General features: G+C 47.9%; 1 protein-coding gene across 1 annotated transcript in view; it reads right to left on the bottom strand.

The window, feature by feature from the left end:
- LOC134341118 (calmodulin-binding transcription activator 2-like) overlaps nt 1-17040 on the bottom strand; it is a 156629-nt gene extending 139589 nt beyond the window's left edge. Inside the window, exon 1 of the mRNA XM_063038888.1 lies at nt 16991-17040. Within this exon, the coding sequence (XP_062894958.1) occupies nt 16991-17033 (43 nt within the window). The 5' untranslated portion in view covers nt 17034-17040. The remainder of the gene's footprint in view (nt 1-16990) is intronic.
- Between the last annotated feature and the right edge of the window lie 478 nt (nt 17041-17518).

The raw sequence follows: 17518 nt of genomic DNA, 5'->3' as shown, positions 1-17518 counted from the left end.
CACACTGTGGGAGTTTGATACTGAGGAAGGGTCACACGGTGGGAGATTGGTACTGAGGTAGGGTTACACTTTGGGAGGGACAGTACTGAGGGAGGATCACACTGAGGGAGGGACTGTACCAGGGTGGTCATAAGAGGCAAATACATTAGGGATATTAAGAAACGCTTAAGATAGACACAGAAATGAAAGAAAAATGGGGGACAATGTAGGAGGGAAGGGTTGCATTCATCTTCGAGTAGGTTAAAATTCATTGTCGGCTGAAGGGCCTTAACTGTCTTATACTGTTTGATGTTCTATGTATAGACTGGTTGCTCTGTCACCTAAACTAACCCTTCCCTCCTACATAGTCCCACATTTTTCTTTCGTTCCTCTGTCTATCTGAGTTTCTTAATGTCCCTAATGTATCTGCCTCTTATCACCACCCTGGTTCAGCAGCTGGACACTTTATCTTGGTGCTGACTTGCTGAACTCAGTCCTTCATCCCAGCTTTGTCCCTCATCCCTCGTCTCTTCAGGAACAGGAACAATACACAAGCCCTCTTGACCCTATTTAACCTATCTAAGTGCTTCACCACACTTTGAAACAGAGAAATCTACAGCACATTACAGACCCTTCGGCTCACAATATTGTGACAGCCTTGTAATCTACTCTAGAAGCTGCCTAGAATTTCCCTAACGCACAGCCTGCTCTCTTTCTAAGCTCCAGGTACCTATCTAAGAGTCTATTAAAAGACCCTTAGACTTTTGGGGAGTAACTTTTCCTCATCTCAGCAGTCAATGCATCACTGTAAGCCTCAGAATAAAGGGACGTCCCTTTAGAACAGAGATGGGGAGGAATTTCTTTAGCCAGAGGGTGGTGAATCTGTGGAATTCACTGCCACGGATGGGTGTGGAGGCCCACTCACTGGATACAATCAAATTGAAGGCTGATAGGTTCTTGATTCTGCAGGTGCTGGAAATCCAGAGCAACACACACAAAATGCAGGAGGAGCTTAGCAGGTCAAGCAGCATCTATAGAGGGGAATAAATAGTCGACACTGGAAAGGAAGAGGGCAGAAACCAAAATACGGAGGTGGGAGGAAGGGAAAAAATAGTAGCTGGCAGGTGAAAGGTGGGACTAGGTAAGTGGGGAGGTGGGTGAAGTAGGGGGATGAAGTGAGAAGCTGGCAGGTGATTGATGAGTAAGCAAGGAGGGAGGTGGGTGGGTGAAGTAGGGGGATGAAGTGAGAAGCTGGCAGGTGATGGGTGGAAGAGGTGAAGGGCTGAAGAAGAAAGGATCTGATGGAAGAGAGTGGACTATGGGAGAAAGGGAATGAGGGGCACTAAAGGGAGGTGTTGGGCAGGTAAAGAGAAGGGGTGAGAGGACTGCCAAAATGGGAAATGGACAAAAAGAGAAGGAGGAGGGAGAAATTACCAGAAGGTGGAGAAATCAATATTCATGCTGTCAGGTTGGAGGCTACCAGGCGGAACGAGGCGTTGTTCCTCTTAGTTAGTAAAGGTGTCAAAGGTTACAGGGAAAGGCAGGAGAATGGGGTTGAGAGGGAAGAATAAATCAGTCATGATTGATCGCAAAACAGACTCAATGGGCTGAATAATCCAATTCTGTTCCTGCATCTTATGCACCTTGGCTCTAGATTTCCCCACAATCCCTCAGGCCACTGGAAGAGGTGTCAAGAGTAATGCCATAGGCAGACACAGCCTTAACTGAGCCATGGTGAGTAACACACAAAATGCTGGAGGAACTCAGCAGGTCAGGCAGCATATTTCTCTCCGTAGATGCTGCTTGACCTGCTGAGTTCCTCCAGTGTTTTGCGTGTGTTACTCTGGATTTCCAGCATCTGCCAAATGTCTAGTGTTTATGAGGAGTGGTTAGGTTGAGAATACCAGTAGAAACTACCATACAGCCTCCAGCTACATCAATACTCCCGGAGACATTCCACACAGAAGCGCCAGTGGCAGAACTTGCAGCTCCATCTATCTGCTGCAGGGCCAGCAGGGTAGCTGTCTGTTCCAACGCTCACAGCCTCCCAAACTGATAATGATTAGTCTCGAGTGTACACCCTCGACTCTATGCTGCAACTGATTCAATCGCATCACTGTTGGCCACAAGAACCACTGAGACCATAAAGCATCTAAAACATAAGAAGGTTCAGTAAACCAACTGGAGTTCTGAAAGCAACAGTTGTCCTGGCCCAATCATGTGGATCTAACTGCCCAGCAAACTCATCAGCATTTCTGCTTCCTCGGTTGCACTAAGGAAATTTAACATGTCCCCAATTATCCTTACCAAGTTTTGCAAATGCACCATAAAATCCAGGTACATCATGGCTTGGTACGACAACTGCTCCACCCGTGTCTGCAAGAACACAGCTCAGCACGTCAAACAAACCAGCCGCCCATCCAACAACTCTGCCTACACTTGTCGCTGCCTTGGAAAATCAGTCAGCATTATCAAAGACACCACCCACCCCAGACGTTCTCTCTTCTCCCCCTCCTGTCAGAGAGAAGGTTGAAAGCAGGTACCACCACGCTCAGGAATAGCTTCCATCCTGCTTTTATCAGTTTCTTAACCCTTCACCTCACAATCTGTCATGGAACACCCTCCTCTAATTTGGCTGTTCATGAGAGTCCATCTCTGTTGTGCATTTAATATTTCAGAAATATTTGAGTAATATTGTAAATGTATTGTTTGATTCAGGGGTGTGTGCTTAGCCCATTGCTCTACTCTCTATGACTGTGTGGCTAGGCATAGCTCAAATACCATCTATAAATTTGCTGACGATACAACCATTGTTAATAGAATCTCAGGTGGTGACGAGAGGACGTACAGGAGCGAGATATGCCAACTAGTGGAGTGGTGCTGCAGCAACAACCTGGCACTCAATATCAGTAAGATGAAAGAGCTGATTGTGGACTTCAGGAAGGGTAAGACGAAGGAGCACATACCAATCTTCACAGAGGGATCAGAAGTGGAGAGAGTGAGCAGTTTCAAGTTCTTGGGTGTCAAGATCTCGGAGGATCTAAGCTGGTACCAACATATCGATGTAGTTATAAAGAAGGCAAGACAGCTGATGTACTTCATTAGGAGTTTGAAGAGATTTGGCATGTCAACAAATACACTCAAAAACTTCTACAGTTGTACCATGGAGAGCATTCTGACAGGCTGCATCACTTGTATCACTGTCTGGTATGGAGGGACTACTGCACAGGACCGAAAGTAGCTGCAGAAGGTTGTAAATCTAGTCAGATCCATCTTGGGCGCTAGCCTACAAAATACCCAGGACATCTTCAAGGAGCGGTGTCACAGAAAGGCAGCATTTAATTTTAAGGACCTCCAGCACCCAGGGCATGCCCTTTTCTCACTGTTACCATCAGGTAGGAGATACAGAAGCCTGAAGGCACACACTCAGTGATTCAGGAACAGCTTCTTCCCCTCTGCCATCCGATTCCCGAATGGACTTTGAAGCTTTGGACACTACCTCACTTTTTTAAAAATATACAGTATTTCTGTTTTCGTATGCTTTTTAAAAATCTATTCAATATACATAATTGATTTACTTGTTTATTTATTATTATGTTTATTTCCCCTCCCTGCTAGATTATGTATTGTATTGAACTGCTGCTGCTAAGTTAACAAATTTCACGTCACGTGCCGGTGATAATAAACCTGATAATTACAGGTTTATGTAAAGGTATGTGAATGACATACGTTATTATGCCACCATGTCATAAGTGCACGCCTCATCAAAGTAAGAACCTACATGAGTTATCCCTGGCTCAGTGTTTTTCATTCAGTTAGTTACAAAGCATAGTAGTGGTGACAAGGACGTTTTAAATAAATCCATGATGACTACTTATTTGTTGAAGTGCAGCAAAAATTAAGTTTAAAAACAGCACTTTTTTTAATGAGGGGAGAGAAAGATGGTCAAGGTAAAAAAAAAAGGCAGAAAATGGACTAAATTCATGGGTTTGTAAACAGTGAGCACCGGGTAATAATAATCATAAATTTTAAAAAAGCAGAAATGGCTTGCTACATGGAAAAGATAGATGCATCCAATTGCACAAGGGATAACCAGTATAATGAACAGTATTTTGAAGCAAATTAAATAGCCAATGAGAAATAAGTACAACCATACAGTTTGGTTAGAAGTTTAACTGCCCCAATCAAACCAGTTGAAATTAGCTTTATTGATATCATTAAAGTAATACAGGAACATGTAGAACCAAACCCATTGTTGATTGTAGAACTCTTTAGGTTTCATAAGCAGAATCAAAAAGAAAGGGAGCCCATTACATAGCTGAATTTAAGAAGCTGTCTGAGCATTGTCTGTTCAGTGATGGGCTTAACGATGCACAGAGATCATTTAGTTTGTGGAATCTTACAAGAAAGCATTTAAAAATAGCTCCTAAGTGAATCCCAACTTAAATTTAAAAGAGCAGTTGAAATGACTGTATCAATGGCCAGCAGCCAGAGACACAAATGAGCTGTAGTCAGGAATGAAAATAAACGTCAACAAAATTGCAATGTCTAAACAGAAATCCGCCTGGCTGAACAAATTACGTTATCATTGTGGCAGGGGCTCAGATACATCAGACTAATGCAGGTTTACAGGCAAAATTTGCAGAAAATGAAACAAAGTAGGACACATACAAACAGCATGTCAGACAGACAAAAATATATCGACTGCACATGGAAGAGAAAAAGATAAAGTCAAGTTTCAGTTTCAAAAAGAGCACTAATCTGCATGCAGTTAATGAAAAATCTGATAATGATGAGAGTGACAAAGGACTGCATAGCCTTAAGATTTACAATATAAAAACAAACAAGAGACAAGCAATATGGCTTACACCGGAAGGGTATGGCAAATTAATTAAAATGAAATTGGACACTGGTTTGCTGCTTCAGTCATTCCACAAACTGAGTTTGAACAGTATTTCAAAGATACTGAACTAAAGCCTGCAGATATCCGCTAAGTTATACTAGAGAAAAGACAACTCCTGTGGGAATGGCATTTGTAACATCAAAATACAACAACCAACAAGCCACATTGGTAAGAACACAAGGGCTGGCATTGTCAGGTTGTGATTGGCTGAGGTAACTACAACTTGACTGGAGACCCATCCATCATTTGCATGCCTCATTCCCCGCAAGAATCGACTGAAAGTGAATTCAGAAAGGTACTGGATGATGCCACAGCAGTGTGTAAGAATGGCATTGGAAAACTCAAACATATCAAGGGTAAAAAGGTGTTAAATGAAAATGCCACATACAAGTTTTACAAAACCCATCCAGTTCCTTATACCAACCATGTTAAAGTAGCCAGTGAGCTAGATCACATGGAGGCTGAAGGAATTCTTACCAAGGTTAAGTGGAGCTTACGGGCAATGCCAGTAGTCCCAGTAGCCAAGGATGTCAGGATCTGTAGTGATTTTAAGGTCACCATCAACCCAGTACTGAAAGTAGATCAATACACTCTGGCCAGGATAGAGGAATTTTTTGCAAACCTTCCTGGGGAGAAACCATTCAGCAAAGTAGGCTTAGCTGAGGCCTACCTACAGATGGAGATGGAAGAAGAGTTCAAAGTGTTTCTCACCATAAACACTCACAAAGGGCTTTATCGCTATAATAGGTATATTTTTGGAGTAGCATCTGCACCTGCACTCTGGCAGAAAGCTATAGACCAGGCGCTGCAAAGCTGCCCAGGCCTCAGTGTTACCTGGATGACATCGTTGCTAGCAGTGAAGCTGACTAGGAATATCTCCAAAATCTCAAGTGTTAAACAGATTAGAAGATTAGATTACAGGCTCAAAGCACAACACAAGTATGAATTCTTTAAACCAAGCATCACTTACACAAGTGCGCTGAGAAAATTCAAGCAGTGGTGGATGCCCTACAGCTTTGCTCCTTTTTAGGATTTGTTGATTACTATAACTAGTTCCTGCCAAACCTGGCTACTGAGCTCCACCCCTTGAACTCATGACTACAGTGCAGCAAGATATGGCAATAGACAAATCAGTGTGAGATGGCTGTCCACTAGCCAAAGGAAATGATTATGTCTAACACCGTACTGACACATTATGATCCACATCATACAGTGAAACTTGCCAGTGACGCCTTGCTGTTTGGTATGAGTGATGGAAGTGAATACTCCGTAGCCTTTGCACCCATTCCCTTACTGCTGCAGAGAAAACTTACTTATAGATTGACAGAGAGGCCTTGAGTCTGGTTTTAGATGTAAAACATTTCAAACAGTGCTTGTATGGGAGAGAGTTTACCCTCATTCCTGATCATCAACCACAAGTGTCCATTTTCAACCCGCAGAAGAGTGTTCCACTAACAACAGCAGCAGGAATGCAGAAATGGGCCCTGTTTCAAAAGAACATGCTGGAATCTTGAAAATGTTGATGAATTGTCCCGTTTATCCTTGGAAGAAGAAATATCTGAAATATTTCCAGAAGAGGGCAATCCTCTTGACATATTCTCCCTAATGCAAATCGAAATTCTCCCTATTACGCCAGAGATGATCCAAAGAGAAACAAGAAAAGACCCCACACTGTCTCGGGTCTACAAAATGGCTGGAATGTGTAGCAGAAGTTCCAGTTTCCCACATGTTTATCAGTGCCAGGATGAACTTGCCCTTGACAGAGGTTGCCTTGTGTGGGATTGAGAGACGTACAATCAGGATCCAAGCTGACAGCTAAAGTGTTGGAGAAGCTACATGCCAGTACTCATCTAGGAATCATCAAGATGAAAAGCATTGGCTTGAAGCTTTGTCTGATGGCCTGGGAGAGATCAGCAGATTGAGCAGCTTGTCATGCACAGTTCAGGATGCCAACACATCCAGATGCCAAAGGCAGCACCTCTCCACCTCTGGGAAATGGCCTGCATTGCCCTGGCAGAAGGTGTGTGTGGATTTTGGTGGACCACTCATAGGCAAAAATTTCTTGGTGGATGCAGCTACAAAGAGGCCAAAAGTGTTTCCAATAGCGTCCACTACAGCCTTGCAGAATGTTGATGTGCTGAGAAGCCTCTTCTCAAGGACCGATGTTCCAGAACACTTAGTCAGTGACATTGCAACAGATTGTTGTGGAACAGTTTCAATCATTCCTGAAAATGAATGAAAAAAGACACATTTTACCTGCACCATACCACCCAGCAACAAATGACTTGGCAGAAAGGTTTGTCCAGTCTAAAGAACATAGTGTGAGCGATGCCAGTGGAACACACTACACTGACACCAATTCAGAAGCTCCTCCTTGCAACACAGTCCACAACCAACAACTCACCAGTTACGCAGTTCCAGGGTCAACCCTTGTGCTCATGCTTGGATCTCCTCAAACCCAGTCACAGAAGCAGTATGAAGGACAAACAGCTGAGACAAATTGAGGGCTTCTCAAACAAGGAGCTTCGATGTTTTACTCCTGGTCAAGCAGTCCTGGAGAGGGACTACAGAGGTGATCAAAAGTGGGTACTTGGAAAGATTAAGGACAGAACTGGACCACTCTCCTGCACAGTGGAGATTGCATCTGGTATCATTTGGAGATGATACATCAAACAGTTCGGAGCAGAGTCATTTGCGAGAGGTATCCAGAGCTGTCAGAACCACTTCCTGCAGTCCCAGAGTCAACTCCTACAACCACCACGGAGGCGGCCCCAGAACCTGAGATTGTTTCACAGTCACAAGTCTCAGCTGTCAAGCGGAGAGACCCCTTGTCAGGAAAGATATTATCCCACAACAGTAAGAGATTCTCCACAGCAATTAAATCTTTAGGCCTGAATGGGACAATTTAAAACTTTCTATGTTGTGAATGTCTGTATATAATAGTTGTATTATATAATATACTGTTTCACATAGATATATAGATACATACACAGTATACTATAGAATACAACTACAATGTAGGGGAGTATAGTACATTTAATATTTCTATCATATTTGAGCAATATTGTAAACATAATGCTTTTATTAAGCATTCTTTGATGCTTACATAATTCATTCTGGGTTCAGGCGGCACGGTAGCATAGCACAATGCTTTATAATACCAGCAACACGGGTTCAATTCCTATCACTGTCTGCGAGGAGCTTGTATGTTCTCCCCATGATCGCATGGGTTTCCTTCGAGTGCTCTGGTTTCCTCCCACACTCCAAAGATGTACTGGTTGGTAGGTTGTCCTGAGATTAGACTAGGGTTAAATCGGGAGTTGCCGGAAGGTGTGGCCTGAAGGGCAGGAAGAGCCTGTTCTGTGCTGTACCTCAATAAAAAAAGTCTAAACATGGAACTGTATGTGAATGGCGTATGTCACAAGTGCACGCCTCACTGAAGTAAGAACGTACATGGGTATGTCATTCCACGTGCACGCCTCACTGAAGTAAGAACGTACATGGGTATGTCATTCCACGTGCACGCCTCACTGAAGTAAGAACGTACATGGGTATGTCATTCCACGTGCACGCCTCACTGAAGTAAGAACGTACATGGGTATGTCATTCCACGTGCACGCCTCACTGAAGTAAGAACGTACATGGGTATGTCATTCCACGTGCACGCCTCACTGAAGTAAGAACGTACATGGGTATGTCATTCCACGTGCACGCCTCACTGAAGTAAGAACGTACATGGGTATGTCATTCCACGTGCACGCCTCATTGAAGTAAGAACGTACTTCTTTCGAGGTCTTCTTTCAATTAGTTTTATGTTCTGGAGTTACAAAACGTGACGGTCTCCACACTGTGTTTGCTGTAACAAACATCTGTCAGTGAAAACCAGGCTCAAAGGAGCCATATCACTGAGGAAGCTTGAGAGACCGCAGATGTTGGACTGTGGAGTAACAGTTCTGGTTAGGATCCTTCACTGAGTTGCTGCAGCTGGATCTAAAAGATCAACTGTCCAACTGCCTCCATGGCTCTGCCTGACACAGAAAGCTGCATTGCAGCCCAGACTCTTCTCAATCTTTCCTGCAACGACGATGCAGCTGCAGACTTCCTGCATGACAGCGGCTGATCTTTGCAACTACTGGGGGCTGCCCACGCTACGGTGACTCCGGAAATAGGTTGTCAAGCTGCCAAATGCAGAGGACGCTGACACCAGTGTATTCTCAGAGGCTGAAACACCACCAGCATTCACTGAAGCCACAGAATGACAAATCTTACACCGTACCTATCCACTGCCACCAGTCATACAACGTCTGCTGCTTCTGCGGGCTAGAAGAGACCATGTATCAAATATGCATGGAGCGTGTGAGGCTGCAGCTGCTATTCAGATATCTGAGGGGGTTGCTGTCACCTGTGGCTACATTTTAGCCCAGTCCTCTTCATCTTTGGTCATCCAGTAGAGAGGGAGGAGGATGTCCTAGTCAATCTGCTCCTAAGTCTGCCTGTCTTCATGGAGATGGGCTGCACAGGGTTCTGCCCAGGCTGACTACCTGGCAATATTTGGAGGCATCTTCGTGCCCAGAACAATGTCCACTGATAATATAGAGGTGTTTTGAGACATGCCATCCTTGCTGAGGAATGTGATAGTTAAGTCTGTGTTAGTCATAATTTGTCTGGTTTTGTTGGTAATATGATTATACTATAGTCCCATAGTAGTTTGAATTTACAATAAATGTTATTTTTCTTACAAACATACAACTCACAGTGGCATCCCAGATAACGGGACCACTGATCAGACTCGGAAGATGGACACCCATGACAAAATTCTGCATCATGATCTGTGGCTAACTTAAGAAAGGGATGCCCGAAGATCAGCACCTGACACCCGACTCAACCCCTGGGTTCAGCAAACAACAAGAAGCTCAGGGCACTGGGGGGAGACCCACCCACCTCAGCAAAGCCCTCCACATCCACTGGAAGGACTAGAAATGTAACCATCCAGTGCTTCCTGATGAAAGGGATTTGCACCACCACTCTTGCAGGAAACACAGATGGCCTGGGCACTGGTTTTCCCCTGTGGCAGACAGGAGGACAACCTTCTGTAATGATGGGAACCAGAGTTCCTTTTCCTGAAGCAAGTTACATATCAGGTGGCTCCAAGAACCTCCAAGCAAAGGAGATTAGGTTGTAAACTTGAGCCAGAAATATTTTTCTGACGTGTTTCAAACTCACGTTCCAGAAGCCTTGTTTCAGAGTCAGAATCAGTAGCACACGTTGTGAAATTTGTTAACTTAGCAACAGCAGTACATTGCAATACATAGTATAGAAAGAAAAAATGAATAAGTAAATGAATGACAGTTAGATCAAAAATAATCCAAAACAGAAATAGTATATTAAAAAAGTGAGGCAGTGTTCATGGGTTGAATGTCCATTTAGGAATCAGATGGCAGAGGGGAAGAAGCTGTTCCTGAATCACTGAGTGTGTGCCTTTGGGCTTCTGTGTCTCCTTCCTGATGGTAACAATGAGAAGAAGGCATGTCCTGGTACTTAATAATGGATGTCACCTTTCTGTGGCTCCGCTCCTTGAAGATGTCATGGAAACTAAAGAGGCTAGTACCCAAGATGGAGCTGACTAATTTTACAACTTTCTGCAGCTTCTTTCGGTCCTGCGCACCCACCCCCCCGCCACCATACCGATGATGTGGCCTGTCAGAATGCTCTCCAGAGTACTTCTATTGAAGGTTTGAGTGTTTTAGGTTACAAACCAAACCTCAGACATTGGTTGCTAGGTTGAGGTGATACTGAGGTTATGGATGGGGTGCTGTGAGATGCTTTTTAAAGACAGCCATATCCCAGCCACTTCCAGAAGAGCCTGGCTTCATTCTCTACTCAACTATGCAGATCTGCTGCTAGCTGGAGACCAACTGAAGACTGAACCAAGCAACAGATGGCATTTGAGAAAACAACAACCAGGAATGGATGGGCCAGATCATTTGCAGCCCAACACCTTTGGGAAATGCTGAAGAGATCAAATGTAGACCCAACCCATCCACTCTGGAAAAGTCCAACAACAGTACCCAATTAACCAACATTACCCAGTCACACCCAAACACAGAAACACACCAGGTTTACAACACCTTGTGACACAGTGCATAATCACTAATAGTCAAATTCCAGCTGGTGACTGCTCTGCCTGAGTTCAAATGCCCCTCCCAGCTTCACTACAACACAGCACTACTCGCAAATCAGATGCAAAGTAACACAGACATCACCAGCTCTATGTGACCAGAGTCACAGAGTTCATCCAGGGCAGAACTCACACAGGAAGGCATTGGGCTGGGTTGGAGAACACAAGCGCAAATAGTACACCAATCCCTGAGAGTGACAACACAGATAGACGATGTGCTGAAGCAGTCATTTTCATGTTGTCTTAATGATGCAGCGTACTGAATACAACAGTGACAGACCCGTCTCGTCCAGTGATATGCCGTGACAGACTAGTCTGATCCAGTGTTACACAGTGGTAGACCGGTGTCATCCAGTGTTACACAGTGACAGACTAGTCTGATCCAGTGTTACACAGTGGTAGACCGGTCTCATCCAGTGTTACACAGTGGTAGACCAGTCTCATCCAGTGTTGCACGGTGGTAGACCAGTCTGATCCAGTGTTACACAGTGGTAGCCCAGTCTCATCCAGTGTTACACAGTGGTAGCCCAGTCTCATCCAGTGTTGCACAGTGGTAGACCAATCTGATCCAGTGTTATACAGTGGTAGACCAGTCTCATCCAGCATTATACAGTGGTAGACCAGTCTCATCCAGTGTTACACAGTGGTAGACCAATCTGATCCAGTGTTATACAGTGGTAGACCAGTCTCATCCAGCGTTATACAGTGGTAGACCAGTCTCATCCAGTGTTACACAGTGGTAGACCAATCTGATCCAGTGTTATACAGTGGTAGACCGGTCTCATCCAGTGTTATACAGTAGTAGCCCTGCCTCGTCCAGCGCTTATACAGTGACAGGCCCATCTAATCCAGTGTTGTCGTTCAGCAGACCTGTCCCATACAGTGAAGTGCAGTGACTGACCAGTCTCATCCAGTGTTGTACAGTGACAGACCTGTCTAATCGGGTGTTATACAGTGACAGACCCATCCCCATGCGTAGTGTACCTCAGTGACACCTGTCCCCACATACCATACCCGTGACACTCCCACCCCCACCGGTACTGTACCCCAGGGACAGATCCATCCTCACCAGTATCGTACCCCAGGGACAAACCCATCCCCATCAATACTGTACCCCAGGGACAGACCCACCCCACTGGTACCATACCCCAGGGACAGACCCGTCCCCACCCGTACCATACCCCAGGGACAGACCCATCCCCACCGGTACCGTGCCCCAGAGACAGACCCATCCCCACCCGTACTGTAACCCAGTGACAGACCCATCCCCACCAGTACGGCACCCGTGACAGACCCACCTCCACCAGTACTGTTTAGTGAGAAACTTGTCCCCAATAGTACTGTACCCTAGAGACAGAACCGTCCCCACCGGTATCGTGCCCCAGGGACAGAGCCATCCTCACCAGCACCATTCAGCAACAGACCCATCCCCACCAGTACTGTACCCCAGGGGCAGACACGTCCCCACCAGTACTGTACCTGTGACAGACCAATCCCTACTGGTACCGTACCCCAGCAACAGATCCGTCCTCACCAGTACTGTACCCCAGCAACAAACCCATCCCAACCAATACCGTAGTGACATTCCTATCGCCACCAGTAACATACTCCTGTTATACAGTGACAGAACTGTCCCCACCAGTAATATACCTGGTATACAGCGACAGAACTGTCCCCACCAGTAATATACCCCTGTTATACTGTGATAGAACTGTCCCTACCAGTACTTTACTCCAGTGTTATACCGTGACAGAGCCATTCCCACCAGTACTGTACCCTGCTGTACATGTGGCTCTCAGACTGTGAATGATGACACTGTCCTGACTTACTGGACGGTGCTTGTGGTGTTCATCGATTGAGCTCTGCTCTGACACGCTGGCCCTTGCTGCCACACTCTCATGCCAAGGAGCTAAGGCAGCAGCATCACCTGCAGGGAAGCACTGCTCGACAAGGCATCATCCTGACAAGCTCTCATTACACAGCTACTTTACAACCTTGAGAAGACTGATCAGAGTACTTCTCATGGGCTCACGCAGTGCCACAGGCCTCATATAGACCCACTCCCTGCAGTCAGAGTGGGTACCAGTGCAGTGTCCCTGTGCCATGGGGGAGGGGTTGGAGAGCACCAAGCGCTCTCTCCCCATACAGCACACGAAGGACTGCGGACTCCACCGTATGGACAGGTCAGAGGTCAAGCCTCCACGATCCGACACCATCAGGAGAAGCCCGCACCTGCACAGTGCCACTGTACGATCCAGAGCGATTCAGTTCATGCTGGGTGCCAAGCTGCCTCTGTTATACATGCAAACACGGCTGACAGAGTGACACACAAACAAACAACAGCTCCACCCTGCCCGGCTCCCACAGGGACACATCACCACAGGCTCAGCAGCACATCCTGCCTCCTGCACTCCTAGAAATCCACAACACTGCCTAAATACCCTCTTCACAGACAGAAGAACTTGGGGGATCGCTCAAGACTGGGGATCCAGGCAAGGATAGGGATAGTGTGCGAAGGAAGGGGAGAGATGGACAGGACAGAGGTACGGGCTATAATGGAAAATACGTACTGGGATCAGGGAACAACAGTTAATGTGTCCATTCTGACATAGGCTTGGAACTGAAACACCAACTCACTCACTCTCTCTCTCCCCCTCCCCATTTCCCTCTCTCTCATACACACATGCTGCCTGGTCTGCTGAGTACATCCAGTATCTCTTCCTCAGCTTCCAGGTTTCAGGGGCACACGTGAAGCACTTTTTCTGGCAAATTGCACAACACACAAAAATTCTGTCACACCCCCATCCTTCTACATTGACGTTCTCTCAGTACCACCCCTCCCACAGTGTGACTGTCCCTCAGTACCACCCCTCCCACAGTGTGACCCTCCCTCAGTACCTCTCCCAGTGTGACCCTCCCTCAGTACTGCCCCTCCCAGTGTGACCTTCCCTCAGTACCACCCCTCCCAGTGTGACCCTTCCTCAGTACCACCTCTCCCAGTGTGACTGTCCCTCAGTACCACCCCTCCCAGTGTGACCTTCCCTCAGTACCACCCCTCCCAGTGTGACTGTCCCTCAGTACCACCCCTCCCACAGTGTGACTGTCCCTCAGTACCACCTCTCCCAGTGTGACTGTCCCTCAGTACCACCCCTCCCACAGTGTGACCCTCCCTCAGTACTGCCCCTCCCAGTGTGACCTTCCCTCAGTACCACCCCTCCCAGTGTGACCCTTCCTCAGTACCACCCCTCCCACAGTGTGACTGTCCCTCAGTACCACCCCTCCCACAGTGTGACCCTCCCTCAGTACCTCTCCCAGTGTGACCCTCCCTCAGTACTGCCCCTCCCAGTGTGACCTTCCCTCAGTACCACCTCTCCCAGTGTGACTGTCCCTCAGTACCACCCCTCCCACAGTGTGACCCTCCCTCAGTACCTCTCCCAGTGTGACCCTCCCTCAGTACTGCCCCTCCCAGTGTGACCTTCCCTCAGTACCACCCCTCCCAGTGTGACCCTCCCTCAGTACCACCTCTCCCAGTGTGACCCTTCCTCAGTACCACCTCTCCCACTGTGACCCTCCTTCAGTACCACCTCTCCCAATGTGACCCTTCCTCAGTACCAACCCTCCCAGTGTGACCTTCCCTCAGTACCACCTCTCCCAGTGTGACCGTCCCTCAGTACCACCTCTCCAACAGTGTGACGCTCCCCCTATACTGCCCCTCTTCCAGAGGTGGGACCACTGACAGAGACTGGTACTTTGCACTGGCACAGTCCATCACACCCAGACCCACTAGTTGGATTGCTGATGTCAGCACCTACCGGTAAATGAGTAAACAACCAGAGTCCAACTGGAAAGCTCCATGACATGACATGACATGACATGGGATTGGGGTGGAGGGGTGGGGAGGAGTGGATGTTGGGAAGGAAATTGGAGCTTAGGGTACAGTCAGACATCAAGGGTGGGGGGGGGGAGCCACAATTGTCAGCTGAGTGGAAAAACTGGATGGTGTTCATCAACATGGGGCAGGCTTGGCATTGGGGAGTGTGCCACACCGAAGAACTAAGTGCACCCGGGGGGGATGTCAGACATGGGCAAGTGTCTGGGTGGGGCAAGGACATGGTGACCACTGCAGCAGGGGAGTTGATGAATATCACAACAAACCACAATGATGGCATCCGTCTGTCTCGAAGGACAATGGAGTGGGTGCTACGTGCACCTGGGCGGAAGGTATGGAAATCCTGGGATGCCCAGTGATCAAGATCGCCCTCTCGACCTGACCGGTGTAGTCCAAAGGAAAGCTTATGAACCAATACGTTTGAAACCAGCTTGGCTGCAGGAGCTGCCGGAAAGCGGTTCAGTGACGACCAGCCGCCCTAGGGGCTCCACTCCGGATTTGCTGTCTGGGTTTACTCCCATAGCCTTCATCTCTCCCAAGGCTGTCCACATGGTAGCAGAACTATTTACCCAAGGCTGGGTATTTGGTTCTACGAGCACCTGGGTGTGTCCACACCCTAGTGGGCCTGCATGCTACATGGGCAAGGGCCAGACCTCCTCCCTGTCCTCTGTAGTTCAGCCCGAGTCCGAAAGGAGTTCAGTTTCCGTGTGTCACTGGCAAAGAGGCACTACATGAGGCTTGCTGTTGGACAGGCTATGTACTGGCAGGGAGAGACTTGCACATTCAGCTCTCCTTTTCGTGAGACTGCTAGCCAGCAGTAGACAGCGACAAGCACTACCCACTACACTGCCACAGCACGCAGCACAACAACCATTTGACACAGCGCCCCAGAGCACAATAACAGGCCCTTCAGCCCATTGAGTTTATGCTACCGGACAGTTCAACCAATCCTTACTGATCCTGTTGAATTTCCACTCTGAGCAGTGTGTTTCCATTGGTTGTAATAATTAACACCACCCCCATACTGTATCACATCTGCACGGGACAACCCCAGACTGTATCACAATATCTGCACAGGACAATTTACAATGGCATTTACCCATCTATACCCCTTCAAGATATGGGAATAAGCCGACATGATCACGGGAAAACAAGTAAGCTCCACACAGACCACACCAGAGGTGAGGATTGAAACTGGGTGTTTCACGCTGAGGTAGCAGCATCAGCAGGACACTAGAGGCTGGTGATCATCAAGGGACAGATTGAGGAGAATGCTGCACTGGAAATAGGAGAGGCAAGCTACCAGGAGTGCTGGAACGGGCAAACAACAACATCAGGAGGGTTCTGTGGAAAGGTGTTGGATGTGTGCAGGGAGGTGAGAAAGCAAAGGCAGTGCCCGGGGGGGAGAGAAGTAGCAGTGAAGATGAGTTAGTTAGGAGGATGAGGGAAGGGGTGAGATAGATGAGAAGGGTAGAAGCAGGAGAGGAACAGGACTGTGGGAAGGTGAGGGACAATAGGGCAAGGAGAGTAGGAGTTGAGAGGAGGAGCAGAGTGAGGCTGAGGGGCAGTGAGGAAGGAAGGGTGATGGGGAAGGTGAGGGTGAGGACGGTGAGAGGTGAGAATGTTGAGATTTGCGGGTGAGAAGCATGAGGGATGAGGGGCAATGGGCAGGTGGAATGAGGGTGAGGAGGATGAGAGGTGAGAGAGAAGGTGAGAGTTGAGGGTCAGAGGCGTGAAGAAAGACAAGCGAAGAGAAAGTTGGAATGAGGATGGGGTGGGGGGAGAAGGTGAGGAGGGTAGGAGGTGAGAGTTTAGGATGAGGAGGGTGGGGGCAGAGGGCGGGACCAGGGACCGCGGAGGGGGGCGGGTCTCTCCGCTGCCCCCAGGATGTCAGGAATTGCAGCATGGCCCCCGCGCTCCTGATAACCGAACTCAGGTAGACGCTGTCCTCCCGATACGCGATACCCGATCCCGGTGCTCGGGGACTCCCCGGTAACCTGGACCAACTCTCCCCCTCCCAGGCCCCGTGCCGCGTACCCACCTTCCGGCTTCATGACGGCCGCCATTTTACTTCCGACTCCCATTGGCGCTGAGCCACGCCCGTCGCTGCACCCATTGGCCGCGCCCAACACTGGCTGTACCCTCATTGGTAGGATAAGCGATCGATCAAAGCAAGCTGACCGTGCTATTGATCAATACGTGACCCAATCAAAGACAGCGGACTCTGTGTTTGCATTGTCATTGAACAAAGGTTCTCTCAATCATACATTCCGCCCATTTAGGGCACAGTAGGCGGGACCATTGGGAGACCATCAGTCTGCTGTCAGCCCGGGTCCCGGGAACGAGAGAGAAGTTTCTCAGCTGAGATACAGTCTGTGTCGGGCGCGGTCACGCACGATGGGCCAAACGGCTGCTATCCCACTGTAGGGTGCGGTGGGGAAGAGACGGTCACCCACCTATGCAGACAAAGGTCAATGTCCTCGTTCACTACCCAGCTGCTGCGCGACATCGGACTCTGATCAACAGGTTGTTGCCGGGGATACACAACGAAACCCAGGTCCAGAGTTGC

This window comes from Mobula hypostoma (assembly GCF_963921235.1).
Source record: "Mobula hypostoma chromosome 5 unlocalized genomic scaffold, sMobHyp1.1 SUPER_5_unloc_2, whole genome shotgun sequence".
Lineage (NCBI taxonomy): Eukaryota > Metazoa > Chordata > Chondrichthyes > Myliobatiformes > Myliobatidae > Mobula > Mobula hypostoma.
Note: the sequence above shows the minus strand (reverse complement) of the source record. Positions and strands in the feature narration are given on the sequence as shown.